The 14,566-nt window shown below is 49.0% G+C and overlaps 1 protein-coding gene across 2 annotated transcripts; it reads left to right on the top strand.

Annotated features, from left to right (window-relative positions):
* Positions 1–1,837: 1,837 nt before the first annotated feature.
* Positions 1,838–14,315, top strand: DNAJC27 (DnaJ heat shock protein family (Hsp40) member C27). 2 transcript variants are annotated; one of them, XM_050948930.1, is made up of 7 exons: positions 1,838–2,176; positions 6,550–6,632; positions 7,408–7,477; positions 8,566–8,730; positions 9,171–9,293; positions 9,775–9,935; positions 13,820–14,315. In XM_050948930.1, the coding sequence occupies exons 1-7, from the start codon at positions 2,090–2,092 to the stop codon at positions 13,950–13,952; spliced, it is 822 nt and encodes a 273-aa protein (XP_050804887.1). In that variant the 5' UTR covers positions 1,838–2,089; the 3' UTR covers positions 13,953–14,315. The 2 variants fall into 2 exon arrangements, with proteins under 2 accessions (XP_050804887.1, XP_050804888.1); XM_050948931.1 differs by lacking the exons at positions 1,838–2,176; positions 6,550–6,632 and adding an exon at positions 6,674–7,231.
* Positions 14,316–14,566: the final 251 nt, after the last annotated feature.

Raw genomic sequence — 14,566 nt, 5'->3', positions numbered from 1 at the left:
TGTTTTTTCAAATAAGCGGGGGATCTGGAAGTCACTAGGCTCCCAGCCCATCTGAACAACTGTCCCTTACTTATTTCAACCATGTTTATCCCGATCCTAGCACCCTCATTCACCCAATGTTCCTTAGTTCCCCTCCCTGGCCAAGTTGAGAGATTCTGACTCTGTTGGCTGGAGGTGACGTCTTGCTGTACACAGGGTCTGACCCCTTTATCTGCATAGAGTGTGCATTCCCCAGCCTGCTCGAGGTGCTTGCACCATCCATCTTGGTATCAGTGGGAGCAACTGCCTGGAGGTCCTACTGAGAACATCACATGCAGAGAGAAGCTGACAGAGCAGCAAATCTTCAGCTACCTACACATTTCATGCAACCCACAGTCCTTGCTATGAGTCAGGACTGAAACTGCATGGATGGGTTTCCAAAATCTGGGATTGTTTGGGTCAGTCTGGGACTGCCACCAGCTCTTCCCACATCTGACTCCTCAAATAGGGGTCTGTCATTGTCAAAATCAAATTAGATGCATGGGAACAAGCTGGAAAATCCTCCCTTCCTGCGGTGGTTGATACACTGCAAGATCACAGCTTGATGCCTGTTTTTTTTCTTGAGCAGACCAGTTCAGAGACATCAGCCACTGAGGCAGGAAAGAGAAGAGTCACTGACTTTCAGCAAAATAATACTAAAGAAACTACACTCTTTGTGTCTGTAAGACTCCATTAAGTACTGGGAGAGTTTTTTGACTCTGTTTCCAAGGCCACATAAGTGTCTCTCATAAGAGAGTTGTGAAATTTTGTGTATGTCACAAGCAGAAGAGAATAATAATCTTTTCCCTTCAAAAGAACAACACAAGAAAAAAAAATCCTTAAAAGAATAAAAAAGCTGGACCCATGATTCATGTCTCGGCATAGCAGACTTCCAGCTCCCAGCACTAAGGATAGGAAACACGTACTGCCCAAACCACTCAGTGCTGCTCCTAACCATCTTAATGCTATTCACTAAGCTGCTTATTTATCCACCTCTCGTTCCTTTTAGCCAAGAATCTCTAAGGCTACAATCCTGCCATGAGCTCAGCTTGTAAACACCGATTTAGCCTCTCTTCACCATGTACCCTTAGCTCTGTTTTACGCATGGAAAAACACATCTCTGGGAAGTCATTTGCCCAAGATTTCACAGCAGGTTCATGTCAGAGCTGGGACTAGAACCCAGGAGTCCTGGCTCCATCCCCTTAATCTCATCATGGGTTCATGCTGCCCCCAGAGCAGGGAAGAGAACCCAGGAGTCCTGGCTCCGCCCCCTGCTCTCACCACTGCACCGCCTCTGGAGCAGGGAAGAGAACCCAGGAGTCCTGGCTCCGCCCCCTGCTCTCACCACTGCTCCGCCCCTGGAACAGGGAAGAGAACCCAGGAGTCCTGGCTCCGCCCCCTGCTCTCACCACTGCTCTGCCCCTGGAGCAGGGAAGAGAACCCAGGAGTCCTGGCTCCACCCCCTGCTCTCACCACTGTACCGCCCCTAGAGCAGGGAAGAGAACCCAGGAGTCCTGGCTCCGCCCCCTGCTCTCACCACTGCACCGCCCCTGGAGCAGGGAAGAGAACCCAGGAGTCCTGGCTCCGCCCCCTGCACCGCCCCTGGAGCAGGGACTGGAACCCAGGAGTCCTGGCTCCGCCCCCTGCACCGCCCCTGGAGCAGGGACTGGAACCCAGGAGTCCCGCAGCCAGACCACTAGGCGCCGTGGACCCGCTGCCTTCACCCTATCTAAACAACAATGCAACGCCCGCCCCCCGTTCGCCCTACATCAAAGTGTCAATAAAGTTATTGAAATTGAAAAAAAAGATAGAAGCCCCTTCACCTCTCGCGAGAACTCATCATCCCGCTGCAACGGACGCTCTCGCGAAAGTGCGAGAGGACAAGGCGGAAGTCTCGCGCGATCTCCCTCTGCCCGCGAGAAGCGGGGGGGAAATCCCGATTCGGCCTCAGCAGCATGGGGAGCGTTGGGTTTGAGGCGGTTGTTTCCCCTCCACTCAGGTGCAAAGCAGCAGCTTCCTAAAACGCTCCCGCCCCCGCGTGTGTTTATGGGCAGATTCGTCTCTCCCGGGGATGGAGGCGAATCTGCCGAAGCGAAAAGAAACGCGCAAGTCGCTGAGGATCAAAGTCATCTCCATGGGCAACGCCGAGGTGGGCAAGGTGAGGAGCCCTGGAAGCGAGATGGGGAGGGGATTGGCTCCGGTGGGAGTGACTGACAAGCGAGCTGTTCAATCGGATCTCTTGCAGTCCGTTGTCCAGTGAGGGAGGCAGCGGATTGGTTGAGAAGTTCGACTGACGCGCCGGTGAGTCAATCGAGGCTCTCCTACATTGGCCGTAGGCAGGTGGAGGCGGGGCATGACCGTTCATTACCCGGGGGGAGCTTCTGGGTGGTGGTTTACTGGTGGAGGGGGCGGGGTGCTGACTCTGTCCTTTCATTGGACCATGACGTCTCTCCTGGCTTTAGGGCTCTGCCCCCCTGGTTCGGGGTGGGGAGGGAGATTCTCCCTCTCTCAGAGCAGTACAGGGCCCATGACACACGCCCTGGGCAGGGAGCTGTGCCCGCCCGAGCAGACACCCCTGCGTGGGCTTCCCGGCCCCACTGGTGCCCTATTGCCAGCTTCCAGCGATCAGAGATCATGAGTCGGACCCCTCAGAGATCACGAGATTGGCCCCCAAATCACTGGATTTTTTAAGACAAGATTTCCTAGGCCCGTCTCTTGGTGTTTGAACTGCCCGTGCCCAGGGTGTGCGCGTGGGACTGTGGGTGTCGCCCGCTCTCCCGCGTGGACAGGCTACGCTGATTTTGGCCCCTGCTGCAGGAGCTCTCACCCCCACGTCTGCCCATCTCCTGACCAGCAATTAATCCTGTTCTCTAGTCCCCCGTCAGTTCTGTCCCCACCCAACCCCCCTGACTTCAGGCCCCCAGCCCTCCTCATCACCACCCCATCAGTTCAGCCCCCCTACCCCATCAACCCCCACTGCCCTCAGTTCATCCGCCAGTACCTGCCGTTGTACAACCCCCTCGCCCCATTAGCCCCTGCCATAGCTCAGCCCTCCCAGCCTCACCTCTGCTCCTCTTAGACTCATAGACTTTAAGGTCAGAAGGGACCATTATGATCATCTAGTCTGACCTCCTGCACAATGCAGGCCACAGAATCTCACCCACCCACTCCTGTAACAAACCTCTAACCTATGTCTGAGTTATTGAAGTCCTCATATTGTGGTTTGAAGACCTCAAGCTGCAGAGAATCCTCCAGCCAGTGACCCATGCCCCATGCTGCAGAGGAAGGTGAAAAACCTCCAGGGCCTCTGCCAATCTGCCCTGGAGGAAAATTCCTTACTCCCCAGGCCTTGGGGCCTACAGTCGGGTCCCCACTTCTACTTCCCGGGCTGACAGTGGGAGCCTCTCCCTCACAGTGGTTGGGGCTCCCGCTGTCAGCCCTCCACAGGTGGCTGTGAGCCCCAGAGTAGACAGACAGCAAGCGGGCACTCCACGCGCACACACAGCCCTCGCCCCCCAGAGCAGAGCTTCCCAAACTCTTTTCCCCTGAGGCTCACTTGTGCAGCTGCAACAGGCATTGTGGCTCAGTATTAACACTTCCCACTGCAGCTGGGAGGGAGACTGAGGGTAATGGGGACTTGCCCAGGAGGGGGCCATGGCTCGAGCTGTTCACGAGGTGGATGAACCTTTAAACTGTGCTCCCCCCCATCAGTGTATACAGTTTGATATTGGCCCCTTCCACCTCACCCACTAGGCAGACATTGCCCATGAGGCATGAGCAGTATCATCCCTGGCTAACGGACGAAGTGTGGCACCAAAGGGGAAAGGGACTGGCCCAGGACAATCCAGTGGGTGACAAGGAATGGTCACTTGATGACATATTCTGTTCATTCCCTCTGGGGCACCTGGGGTTGGCCACTGTCATAAGACAGGATACTGGGCTAGATGGACCTTTGCTCTGACCCAGTATGGCTGTTCTTATGTTCAGTGTTGTGTGTTTGGAGGGAGGGGTTTATTTTACAGCATAAGTCTTGTGGTATTTGGTGTCTTTCCTAAATCCCCACCTTCTGGAGCCATGTGAAAACATGAGTCTCCTTTTTTTGCTGGAGATGGGACACTGGATAGGGAGGGTTCTGGATTACTACAGTGAATTCTTTCCCAGGTGTCTGCGTGCTGGGGCTCGCCAAGCAGCTTAGGGTCTAACTGAAGGAATTTCCCCCCAGGTCAGATGGACAGAAACTTGGGGGGTAGGGAGGGTTCGCCTTCCTCGGCAGCATGGGGCACGGGTCACTTTCTGGTTTAAAGTAAAGTAAAGAGTGGATTCTCTGAGACTTTGTCAGGCCTGCATAACATACGGCCCACGGGGGCTCACTGTGCGGCACAAGAAGCAGAGTAGATAGAAACCTCTTCGATCTTTGAATTCGATTAAAGGCCTTATCCTAGGGACGTCGCTGGGTGGGGTGCAGCAAGGTTGTGCAGTCCCCTGCCAGGCACACCAAACAACCCATATGCCTTATCACGTTACCAGGATGCATTCTTTCTACCATAAGAACATAAGAACGGCCATACCGGGTCAGACCAAAGGTCCATCTAGCCCAGTATCTGTCTACTGACAGTGGCCAATGCCAGATGCCCCACAGGGAGTGAACCTAACAGGCAATGATCAAGTGATCTCTCTCCTGCCATCTATCTCCACCCTCTCACAAACAGAGGCTAGGGACACCATTCCTTACCCATCCTGGCTAATAGCCATTTATGGACTTCACCACCATGAATTTATCCAGTTCTCTCTTAAACCCTGTTATAGTCCTAGCCTTCACAGCCTCCTCAGGTAAGGAGTTCCACAAGTTGACTGTGCGCTCCGTAAAGAAGAACTTCCTTTTATTTGTTTTAAACCTGCTGCCCATTAATTTCATTTAGTGACCCCTAGTTCTTGTATTATGGGAATAAGTAAATAACTTTTCCTTATCCACTTTCTCCACATCACTCATGATTTTATATACCTCTATCATATCCCCCCTTAGTCTCCTCTTTTCCAAGCTAAAAAGTCCTAGCCTCTTTAATCTTTCCTCATATGGGACCCTCTCCAAACCCCTAATCATTTTAGTTGCCCTTCTCTGAACCTTTTCTAGTGCCAGTATATCTTTTTTGAGGTGAGGAGACCACATCTGTACACAGTATTCGATACTATATCCCTTATATGTGGTATCTCCAGCGCCCCATCTTGTCACCATCAAGTCAGATAGATTGTTAGCTCTTTCTGTCTCAGGATTTTGCACAGCTGCCCATTACCAGAGCATCTGAGTGCCTTCCATCCATGGAAAATAGATTGGCAATAGCAAAGCCCCTAGTGGGCTTCAGAGATGCCCTGGCTCTTCTCCCTTCTTGATGTATATAAACTCTGCTCACAATCAGGTTTTTTATTTTAGTTGATTTGTTTGTTATGGGTCCCCACTCACCCTTCCAGGACAGTGACAATGTCTTCACTTGTTGTGCAAAGTGTCACCAATGCCCATGGTGCTATATACCAATAATGTGATCAATAATAATGTGACAAAATACCTGCACACCTACCAAAGTGATCTATGCCATCATGTGCCAGCAGTGCCCCTCTGCCGTGTACATTGGCCAAACCGGACAGTCTCTACGCAAAAGAATAAATGGACACAAATCTGACATCAGGAATTATAACATTCAACAACCAGTGGGAGAACACTGCAACCTCTCTAACCACTCAGTGACAGACTTCAAGGTGGCAATTTTGCAACAAAAAAACTTCAAAAACAGACTCCAAAGAGAGACTGCTGAACTCGAATTAATATGCAAATTAGATACAATTAATTTAGGTTTAAACAGAGACTGGGAATGTTTGGGTCATTACACTAATTGAATCTATTTTCCCATGTTAAGTCCTCCTCACACCTTCTATGGGTAATCTCGATTATCACTTCAAAGGTTTTTTTTCTCCTGCTGACAAGAGCTCATCTCAATTGATTGGCCTCTTACAGTTGGTATGGCTACTTCCACCTTTTCATGTTCTCTGTATGTATAAATATTTCCTATCTGTGTATTCCATTCTATGATCCAAAGAAGTGAGCTGTAGCCCACGGAAGCTTATGCTGAAATAAATTTGTTAGTCTCTAAGGGCTGGTCCACGCTACAGGGGGAAATCGATCTTAGATACGCAACTTCAGCTACGTGAATACCGTAGCTGAAGTCGAATATCTAAGATCGGATTACTCACCCGTCCTCACCGCGTGGGATCGATGTTCGCGGCTCTCCCTGTCGATTCCACAACTCCGTTGGGGTTGATGGAGTTCCGGAATCGATATAAGCGCGCTCGGGGATCGATATATCGCGTCTAGATGAGACGCGATATATCGATCCCCGAGCAATCGATTTTAACCCGCCGATACGGCGGGTAGTCTGGACGTAGCCTAAGGTGTCACAAGTACTCCTGTTCTTAATGTCAAACAACTTTCTCTGTGATATGATGCGGACATGTTCGTACTCGCCTCTCTTCTTGTTTTAGAGCTGTATCATAAAGCGGTACTGTGAAAAGAGGTTTGTTCCCAAATACCTAGCGACGATAGGAATCGACTATGGCGTCACCAAGTAGGTACCCTTTTCTAGCTACTTTTAGGGGAAACAATTGCAAGTGAAAAGCCATGTACCATGGTGGCTGTGTACATGTGCTAGGGCTCACCAATCAGTTCTGCATCTGACACTTACTGAAAAGAGCAGAAGTGAGCAAATGTAATATAAACTTGAGCGCTAGAGGGATCTTAAGAAAGAAGTCATGGCAACATGACATGATCTCTTACGTTCCTATATGTACTGTACTATTGCTATCTATGACCTTCAATGTGTATCATAAAATATACTGCATGTTCAGTGTGGCCAGGAAGATCTTATCTTCATCTGTTGACTATTGAGTGCTTTTTGATAGTAATATCACTGGCGTTTGAGGGCTTGAATTATATTATTGATTAGGTACGACCATCTTAAGATTGAGTGATCATTTCTTTTTAATGCTTTGCTCCCTTTCTGGTGTGTACAGAAATCAAGATGAGAGGGTCTCTTGTCCAGCTAAAGGTGATGGAAAGAGAGCAAGAGATCTGACTGGCCATTGTCCCCCTTTGTTGACTGGCTACCATGCACGACAGTTATTCGCCCACACAAGACCCCCTCTTGTATTTTTTTATCAAGCTAAAGTAGGGCGGTAAAATGTCGTGGCCTTGCTGATTCGGTGATATTTTCTCTCTGAAGAACGAGATACCGTCAAATGGGAACTCTCTGGGAATCTCGTTGGGAGGGAGTCGGCTCTTTCATTGGTTCACGCTGTGTGAGCATCAGACCCCTTCTGAATGCTTCTCATCTATCATTTCAGAGTGCAAATTAGAGATCGCGAGATTAAAGTGAACATCTTTGACATGGCTGGGCACCCCTTCTTCTATGAGGTAAGGGAGAAAAGGATTCTTCTCTGCAGCATGGTTAGGAATTAAATCAGTCTGTTCTGTCTGTGTGATTCTAGATTACTTCTGATCATATAGCTAGACATAGGCAGTAGGTAAGTGATGATAAGAGGCAGGTAGCAGAGAAGAAATATAGGAAGCATAGATCAGCATAGTTGCAGCAGTTTGTACCCTGGCAGAGTGACTGCTTCGGGGGTTATAATTGTATTTCCTATATCCCCTGTTAAAGTGTTGTGCTGTGTAAGTGACATACTATGAATGAGCTCACACCAAGGGAGCAGATTGATAAATATTGCTGCTTAAGCACATTTCCAGATTGCCTGTAGCAGAAGTGTGGATACCGACATAAATCCATAACCCTGCCCTCTGTCACCTACCCAGCGCTTGCCAATCTGTAGTGGTGTAATGGAGGCAGCAGGGTGTAGTGGACGAAGAATGGGACTGGGAGTCAGGAACTCCAGAATTTTAACCTTGGCAGGGCCCCTGACTCACTGTGTGACCTTGGGCAAATCAGTTAGGGCCTCATTTTCAGAGGTCCCGAGCACCTGTAGTTTACACTGGCTGTAACTGAGGCTGTGGGTGCTCAGTACTTCTGAAAATAGGGTCCTAGGCCAGGTGGGCGTGGGAACCAAAAATAAGTGGATTCCCAAAAGTGCTTGACCTGAGTGACTTGCCTGAGGCCACAAAAGAGAGTCAGTGTCCAAGGTGACTATGTCCCAGGAATCTCTGGTGGCTCCTGGTACTGTGCTTATGGACCCAGCCTTGATCCTTCCCTGCCATAAATAACATTACTGATATGATTTATTACTTACATAGAGCCGTAAATGTGCATGTACAGTGCCTTGCTGTACAGGTTACAGATTCCCTGCCCTGAGGCACTTACAGTCTAGAATAGTTTAACATGTATAACCCGCGCAGAGTGTGTTATGCATCCCCCTCTGTGCCTCATTCACAGGGGATGTAAGTCACACAGAGCTTAGTTCTCTAGCTGTGGAGGGCCTTGGTCCTGTCACCAGTGTCAGCCAAGATGGCATCCATCACACTCATTCTCACTCTTTTTTTGTCCTGGGTAGGTTCGCAACGAGTTTTACAAGGACACTCAGGGGGTTGTCCTAGTGTATGATGTTGGCCAGAAGGAGTCATTTGATGCACTGGATGGATGGATGGCTGAGATGAAGCAGGAGCTTGGACCTCATGGAAACATGGAAAACATTGTCTTCGTTGTCTGTGCCAACAAGGTAAACCATGCTATGATGAAGAGAAGAGCCAGGAATTCCTGGCTGCAGCATGTTGAGCAACAACTGCTCTGAGCCCCTGGGAATGAATTCAGTGTGCAAAGTGGGTGTTGGAACTGGCTAAGAGGCTAATCTGTGCACTACACACTAGTCGCCATGTTTACAGGATTTCCCAGCACCCTGATCTTGGGTCTTGCATGCAGATTCTGTTCATGATTTCAGAATCGTCATCTATTTCAATTCCCTCTCAAGAAAATGTCGGCTTCCTCCCAAGGCTATTCTGGGAAGTCTATCGCTGATGCCACAGTCAGATGTTAGAACAGGAGTACCTTTGGGATCCAGGCAACTACAGCCCTCCAGGTAGCCCTGTTGCGACTGCTGTACCTGGGTATGTGGGGTGTCTCCTTGCACCTGATTCCTTTTCTCTCCTTTGTTGGGCTCAGATTGACTGCACCAAGCACCGCTGCGTGGATGAGAGCGAAGGGCGACTGTGGGCAGAAAGCCGGGGGTTTCTTTACTTTGAGACCTCAGCACAGACAGGAGAAGGAATCAATGAGATGTTCCAGGTAACTTGAAATGGCAGTGAAAAGGATGCAGGCCCCACATGTAACCTCCTTTTGCCAATAGAATGTTAATTAATTGCCGTGATCTATAGAATCTATTGACTGTTCATAATAAGGGCTGCATAATAAGTCCACCTTTCTAGTCTGAGTCCAGCATATTGATAACTCCTGTTTAGTAACAGCAATATTCAGAGAGAGGTTGATTTGGTTGCACGGCGAGGACTCCAGGCACACGTTTCCATAGCTAACAGAGAAGAGAGGCTTTTCTGCCAGTTGTAGCACAGTACTAGCCATGCACTATAGGTAGGAGTGTCGTCTCTATTCTGGCAGGCAACAGAGCGCTTCTGTTACTATGCTGCTTGTGTCAAGTCCTGCGGTTTGTGTCTGCTCTCTTAGAGCTTTGAGTTCATGCACTAAGAGTCAGCAAGCCCTTGTCACAACCTCTGTTTCCGTATACTCACAATTGCCTTATTGCCCATTGCAGACCTTCTATTCCGCAATTGTTGATCTGTGCGACAATGGTGGGAAACGCCCCACATCGAGCATGAGCATTGGGTTCACCAAAGAGCAGGCGGACACCATTCGGAGGATCCGCAACAGCAAGGACAGTTGGGACATGTTGGGAGTCAAACCTGGAGCCACAAGGTAAAGGACGCTTCAACATTCTCCTAGTTGTCTTTGATTAATAGCTACTACAGTTATAGATATTTTTCAAGGCCAGAAGGGACCCTTATGATGGTCTGGTCTGACTCCTGCAGAACACAGGCCAAAGCACCTCACCCAGTAATTTCTGCATCAAGCTCATAGCTTCTGTTTGAGCTGGAGCAGATCTTTAGAAAGACACTCAGGCTTCAAGTGATGGAGAATCCACCACAGACCTAGGGAATGTGTTTAGTTTGAACTTGCAAACATTGGCTCCAACGTTTAATCTTAATCTCTTTCCCATGTAGGTAGTTATAGGCCACCATGATCAAGTGGTCTTAACTTTCTCTTGGATAAAACTAAATAGATTTGAGTTTCTGAAGTCTTTCGCTACAAGGCAGGTTTTCCAGATGTCTCATCATTCTGGTAGCTCTCTTCTGAACCCCTTTCAGTTTTTCATCATCCTCTTTTAAGGTGTGGACACCAGAGCTAGACACAGTATTCCAACCGTGGTCTCACTAATGGCATGATCAGAGGTAATACCACCTCCTTTTCTTGCAAATCATCGATGAAGATACTGTATTGAATAGCTCTGGGGCAAGAACAGATCCCTGTGGGACCCCACTCAAAGCACCTCCCTGAAATGATTCCCCATTTACAATATTTTTTTGCAATGTGCCAGTTAGTGTTTAACACATTTAATATGAGCTACATTGATTTTTTTTTAATTATTTTTTTTAGTGCTGATTTTTTTTATCATAATGTCATGTGAGACTAGGTCAAATGACGTTCAGAAGCCCAAGTGTATTGTGTTAACAGTTACTATATCAACCAAACTTGTAATCTCATCAAAAATGGTAAGTTTATATACAACCTATTTTCCATAAAAGCGTGTTGATTTGGAATTAATGATGCTACTATCCTTTAATTAACAAGAAACCTGGTAAGAGTTTCCAGCTGGAGAGGGAAAGTGGTTTGATTGGGAACAGAACCTATTTGAACACCTCTATAGTACCTCTTATTTCTTCTGTGGCCTTGGGCAAACTGCTTAATCTCTCTCTGCCTCCATTTCCATGTCTATAAAACAGGAAGCGAAATACTTGCTTCACTAACATTTGTAAATCACTTCAAGCTCCTCCCATGGAATACACCTTGCCACCTTTGAAGTGCTAGGTAGCATTGTCCGTGCTTTCCCCTGGGATGATGTAATGCTGGTCATCTAGATGGTGGATTTACCTGTGCAAAGTCCAACAATTGCAGCTGGTGCTAAGGACTTGCACATCTTATAACACTAAACCCAGCAAGGCCGTTCCTGCCATTGCTAATGAGTAATACCAGCTTCGCTTGACTTGCCACATGTCAGATCAGAGTGAAGTAACCAGAAGACAGTGCGGTCCAGTGGTTTCGGGGCTGGACTGGGGCTCAAGAGACCAGGCTTCTATTCCAGGCTTTGCCACTGGCCTGCTTTCTTGGCCACTTCACCTCTCTGAGCCTTCGTTTTCCCATCTGTTAAAATGGAGATAATTAGATTTGCCTCCATTGTCAAGTGCTTTGGATCTATGAATGAAAAAAGCACTATAACAGATACAAATCTTTTGACTGTGTGCAGCTGGCAAGTATACAATCTGTTGTCCTTTCTCGGTACTTCTTTGTCCAGTTCAGTGTATCTGCCAGTAACCCTTGTGATCTCTCCAAGAGAGAGGTTAAGATTTGTACAGATGAAGCATCATCTTTCCCTTGCCCTCTGGCTCTAGGGAAGGTTTTGTACTGCCATAAAGCTGCTGTTTTCTCCACACACCTTGCAGGCAAGGACTTGGCATCACAATGCTTCTTTCTGTACAAATTGCTGTTGTTGTGTTTTGTTTTTTTCCCAAAAGCTGCAAGACTTCCCCTGTCTTCCTAAAGATGGCTGACTGCTGGTTGGAAGTGATCATTAGCACCCATCCTACAGAGTGTTGCACGTGATTAGAGCAGGGGATTGAAAATGTGGGGTTCCTGGCTCCTGCTGAGTGACCTGGACAAATCAACTCACCTCTGTCTCAGTTCCCTATCTGAAATTCCCAGAATATGTACCCCAGAAGGGTGCTGGAAGGCTCAGCAGATGTTTGTAAAGCACTCTGAGATCCTTAGCTGAAAGGTGCTGTACTAAAATGCAAAATGGATTATTTATTGTGCCCAGGAAGAGAACCTTACAGTTGCACCATTATGCATTCAAGTTTCAAATGACCCCTCCAAGTTGCTTCTTCTCTGGCAAAGTTCAGGACCTGCCATCCACCAGGCACCTTAGCCCCCTGCATATATTAGTAGCTCTGCAGCAGAGGAAGGCGAGTGCTCACGCCGACATACGAGAGCCAGGAGAAACAGATGGTAAGGGAATTGCTGACTTCACTTGCTCCACAAGAGCCCTTCCCGCAACCTTAGTTCCTCCCTATCAGCTGACTGCTGTGAAGTGAGGTGACTAGGCACTTTGCTGTGAAGCTAAGTTTGTGCAGTCACCCCTCCAACACACAAGACACAGTATCTTCTCTTCAGTATGCAAATAGGATGCAGCCCAAGGTTTGTGCAGCACTTAATTCCAGCGGCCTGCACTGGCCCTCTACCCCAGGGTGAACTGAGCTTGCACAAAAACATCTGCACATGCTGCATATATAGTCTGAAATGGTCATAACTCTTAAATCAAAACCCAAGTTCCTTCAAAGCCATCTGCAGCTTCTGTGAAAGGTTTCAGAGGGGTAGCCATGTTAGTCTAGCAGCAAAAACAACGAGGAATCCTTGTGGCACCTTAGAGACTGACAAAGTTATTTGGGCATAAGCTTTCGTGGGCTAGAACCCACTTCATCGGATGCCTGGAGTGGAAAATACAGTAGGCAGATATATATAATTACACACACAGTACAGTAACTCCTCACTTAACGTTGTAGTTATGTTCCTGAAAAATACAACTTTAAGTGAAATGATGTTAAGCTAATCCAATTTCCCCATAAGAATTAATGTAAATAGAGGGGGTTAGGTTCCAGGGCAGCTTCCCCTACTCTGCAAGCACCAGGGGCCTGGGGCTCAATCCTCATCCCGCCACTGCACCCCTTCCCCCAAGCCCGCACTTTTGAGTCCTCGCTCGTCCCCCCTCCCTCCTGCCCGGGACAATCAGCTGGCTTGCTGCGTTGGGGAGGCCGGGGAGAGAGGGGGAGCCTGCGCATGGAGTCCTTGCTCCTCCCCCCTCCCTCCTGCCTCCAAAATGCTGCAAGACAGCTGATTGCCGCGGGCAGGAGGCGTGGGGTGGAGGGGGAAGGCGCTGCTCCACAGAGTCTGCTGGCGGGCAGGAGGCGCTGGGGGCAGGCGACCGTAGGGAGGCTGCCAGCTGTGGAGAAGGCAGGGAGCCAAACAACGTAAGAGTGGAGCTTTGCACAACTTTAAATGAGTATGTTCCCTAACTGATCAGCAACGAAACAACATGAAGCGGGACGATTTAAGTGAGGAGTTACTGTACATGAAAAGATGGGAGGGTCACTTCCTTGCCAAACATCAGTTTGCAGAGCCCAGCTGGTTGCAAACATCGGGGAAGAATGTATTTTTTCTTTCCACTTATCTTGCACTGAGAAGCAGTCAGCATGCTTTTCCTCTAGCTTGCCATCATCATTTACATTCAGGCACAGTCCAAGCCTGGAAAATTTCAGCCTGAAAGGGGAAAGGTTTGGAAATTTATGAGCAACTGCAAAGAACCGGGAGTGGGGAAGGTTAGAATGGGAACAGCTCTGTGCCTCCACTGCTCTTCTCCCTGCAGGGAGTGAGGGCTGATGGGTGCCTCCTAACATGGCAGCTGGGAGCAGTACGTAAAGGAAGGGCTCCAGACGTCACCCTCTTGCTGATGACTGTCTCGTCTCTCATAGGGACGAGGTGAACAAAGCCTATCGGAAGCTGGCAGTGCTGCTCCATCCGGACAAGTGCGTGGCTCCCGGCAGCGAGGACGCCTTCAAAGCTGTCGTGAATGCGCGGACGGCGCTTCTCAAAAACATCAAGTAGAGGACAGAGCCAGAAAGCCCACCCTGGTGGACCCCATGCCCACAGTTCCTGGAGATCCAGTTGACCAGGGCAGCCCTCTCCTCCCCAGCACCCGTTACTGTCTTAGTAATGGAGACTAGGGGCCTCCTCCTGTTTCCACTAACTCCGTAGGAACAGGAGTTGGCCCTCGGTAGCTGCGTTTCACCATGCGCCAGTTTCTTTCTACGTTGAGAGCTGAGCAGAGGAGTGGTGTCTCGTGCACCCAGCCTTGAGCAAGTTCCTGACAGAGTCTGAGGCTCAGCTTCAGGGTTGGCGTAAGCAGGCGCAGCGCCCCGAAGCCAGTGGTGTTGCACTAGTTCTCGCCAACAATGGATTTGGCCCCCGGTCTTGTTTCAGGTGAATTCTTGAATGCAGTCTCCCCGGCTAGGCATTACTGGCCCTTGAGGCTTCTCCTTAGATGAGTGGGAGGGGCTGGCTTTGAGCGCATCATTGTGGCTGTTTATCCCAATGCTAAAAACAGCAAGAGCAGTCTGGCCTTCCCCAGCACAGACAAGTCTCGTGTGCTGTGGCCTGAATTGTCATCTTACAGCATCAGCTCTGTGTTTGCTCTAGATTCAGAGACAGGATGCCGGCAG

The sequence above is a fragment of the Gopherus flavomarginatus genome, chromosome 4 (genome assembly GCF_025201925.1).
Source record: "Gopherus flavomarginatus isolate rGopFla2 chromosome 4, rGopFla2.mat.asm, whole genome shotgun sequence".
Classification (NCBI taxonomy): domain Eukaryota; kingdom Metazoa; phylum Chordata; order Testudines; family Testudinidae; genus Gopherus; species Gopherus flavomarginatus.
The sequence above is the reverse complement of the archived record's forward strand: the minus strand, read 5'-3'. Positions and strand labels throughout refer to the sequence as shown.

Coding starts and splice junctions, on each gene's coding strand:
- DNAJC27 (XM_050948930.1), top strand. CDS start 2,090: ATGGAGGCGAATCTGCCGAAGCGAAAAGAAACGCGCAAGTCGCTGAGG. Junction 2,177..6,549: donor GCAACGCCGAGGTGGGCAAG/GTGAGGAGCCCT, acceptor TTCTTGTTTTAG/AGCTGTATCATAAAGCGGTA. Junction 6,633..7,407: donor ATCGACTATGGCGTCACCAA/GTAGGTACCCTT, acceptor CTATCATTTCAG/AGTGCAAATTAGAGATCGCG.